The sequence below is a fragment of the Hipposideros armiger genome, unplaced genomic scaffold (assembly GCF_001890085.2).
Source record: "Hipposideros armiger isolate ML-2016 unplaced genomic scaffold, ASM189008v1 scaffold_303, whole genome shotgun sequence".
Taxonomy (NCBI): domain Eukaryota; kingdom Metazoa; phylum Chordata; class Mammalia; order Chiroptera; family Hipposideridae; genus Hipposideros; species Hipposideros armiger.
The window spans coordinates 2211285-2214054 of NW_017731653.1; the positions used below are offsets into that span (position 1 = coordinate 2211285).

The window sequence follows — 2770 nt, forward strand, 5'->3', positions numbered from 1 at the left end:
AGACAAGTTGCTGTCCTTTTGTTCTTCAGTCTAGTTGTGGAGGATGTTGCTTCACTGGCCCAAGTTGGCACCATCATTACGCTCTTCCCGGGTGACGCAGATCAGTCGCCAGCTTCTGGACGGCCGCTCACTGCAGCTGCTGGCTGCTGACGCTGGCTGCTGGCTACACATGGTAGCCCATGACAACCCACTGCCACAGGGGCTGCAGCCTACGCCGTCGCCGGCGACTCACAGCAGCCCAGCTCCAGGTTGAGCTGTTGTTCAGCATCTTAGCTGTAGAGGACAGTGTCACTGGCCCTCATATGTGGGATCTGAACCGGGGCCCTCTGGCATCCCAAGCAAGTTCTTAACCATCGCGCCACTCGGCCGGCCCTCTCACACCTTTCTTTAATTCCATATAACATGAGTTTGTGAGTGGTCTTTAAAAAACACAAACAAGCAAAAGTTTGGGATGGGTGAGTGGATCGTGGCAACATGGTATTTTCCAAGGCAAGAAAAGAGTATTTAAGAAGGGAGTAATTAAGTGTGCAACCATTTCTGAGAAGTTGACAACAAATAGTTTTGAGTTATCTGGTAATCCTTAGCTCTACATTGGCCATTTGATGACCTCAGAAAAGAACAATTTTGAAAGAGAGTTAAGAGCATGCACCAGATTGAAATTATTTATGAGTAAATGAAAGTAAAGAAATGAAGGAAACTAGTGGGAACAACGTATTGAAGAAATTTGGCCATGAAGGGGAGGAGAAAGCAGGCTAGTGATACCTAGAGGAAAAGAAAGGACAGAACAAGATCATTTATTATTGTTATTCATTATGTTTTTAAGATGGGGAACCATGAGCCTGTTTAATAGCTGGTGGGAAGGAGCCATTTAAAACAAAGCTCCCTGTTCCCCATTTTGGAAATAGAATAGTGTAACTTGTATTTTAATTTTTGAATAAAGTATTAATTTAAAAACTATGAGTATCTCAGGGTAGAACAATTGTAAACATATCATATTAGGACGTGTGCTTCTAGCACTTACAATGTTTGATTAGAGATAAGGACTTACTATAATGTCATTCTAAAACTTTTTTTTTTTGGTGAGAGCTTAAATTTATCCGTGACTTGCAAGAGTATTAAGATATTCTTACTACTATTACTACTACTAATAGTAGTAGTAGTAAATAGCTAATAATAATAGGTAATATTTTTAGTGTTTACCATTCACTAGATACATGTTTGATAATTTGTATGAACCTAGGTGACAAGCAATTAGTAGGATTCATGCAAAATATTTCTTTTCCCTTGATTTTATCTTATTGTAAACATTCTATCTGCTTCAGAAAAATAGAATGGTAAGACAACCGAAAACAGATGCATTTGTGGATTTTTATTGCTATTTTTGAGATTATATTTTAACAGTATCCTTTGATGTATATACTTTGATTCTTAGAGAGAAACTAGCCTAAGATATAATTTGTGAAAATCACACCAGAGTCACTGAATTTATTCTTCTCGGTTTTACAAACAATGCTGAGATGTAAGTTGCTCTCTTTATTTTGTTCCTGGTCATCTACACAGTCACTTTGTTGGGCAATTTTCTTGTCACAATTACCAGTGTGGATCCTGTTCTTCAAACACCCATGTATTTCTTTCTCCTAAACCTATCACTTTTTTTTTTAAGCTGAGCCATCCTGCCACCTGTTGGCAGCTCAGCGGCTGCTCAGCTTGGGCCGGGAATCAAACCACTGTTGCTCAAAGCTCAAACTCTTGAGCAAGCTCTTAACCAATTGAGCCACTCAGCCAGCCCTAAACCTATCACTTCTTGAAGTCTGTTTCACCTTGGTCATGGCACCAAAGATGCTGGTAGATCTAGTATCCCCCAAAAAAACCTTTAGGCTGTCATACCCAGATGTACTTCTGCTTCTTTGGCAGCTCCGAATGTTTCCTCCTCTCTATGATGGCGTACGATCGCTTTGTGGCTATCTGTAACCCTCTCCGTTATTCATTCATAATAAATAGGCCTTTATGCTTATGGATGGCCATAGGCTCTTGGATGTCTGATGTTTCTGTCTCTATTTTACAGATGGCTTGGATGATGGCCCTTCCTTTCTGTGGACCAAGTACTGTAGACACATGTTTTGTGATGGTCTCCCAGTGTTGAAACTAGTCACTCAGGATACAACCATGTATGAAATGCAAGCACTTGCTTCCACACTGCTACAGAGAGTGCCAAAAAATGTATACACATTTTAAGAAAGGAAAACTGTATTAAAATTGTAATAATATATACCAATAACAAAAGATGAATACAAGTCACGTTTGACTTCTGCAATTGCAAGAGATGCTCAAAGTGGTTACCATCAACGACCAGACACTTCTGATTACGGAGAACTACTGCTCAACCAACATTGACCAAAGGGTCTACTTGAATACATTTTTTTGGCACCCCTGGTATTTATTGTTTCCCTTTTCCCTCATTTTGCTCTCCTACACCCACATTATCACAACCATCCCGAGGATGCTCTCTGCTACTGGTTGCCAGAAGGCATTCTCCACTTGTTCATCACACCTCACTGTGGTGTCCCTTTTCTGTGGAACAGCCAGGTTGACCTACCTATTGCCTAAATCCAACCAGTCCCCTGAGAGCAAGAAGCTGGTGTCATTGTCCTCCACTGTCATCACTCCTATGTTAAACCCAATCATCTACAGCATAAGGAACAATGAAGTAAAGGGTGCAGTCAAGAGGACATTCACTCGAAAAGTCTTGCAGAAGTTAGATGTGTTTTGA

At 40.6% G+C, this 2770-nt stretch overlaps 1 protein-coding gene across 1 annotated transcript; it reads left to right on the forward strand.

Moving 5' to 3' along the window:
- The first annotated feature begins 451 nt into the window (after positions 1 to 451).
- LOC109391795 (olfactory receptor 10A7-like) lies at positions 452 to 2770 on the forward strand. Its single transcript, XM_019659666.1, is given in 6 exon segments — positions 452 to 455; positions 1450 to 1636; positions 1788 to 1871; positions 1873 to 2108; positions 2111 to 2201; positions 2434 to 2770. Coding segments are annotated over 6 exon segments (939 nt in total).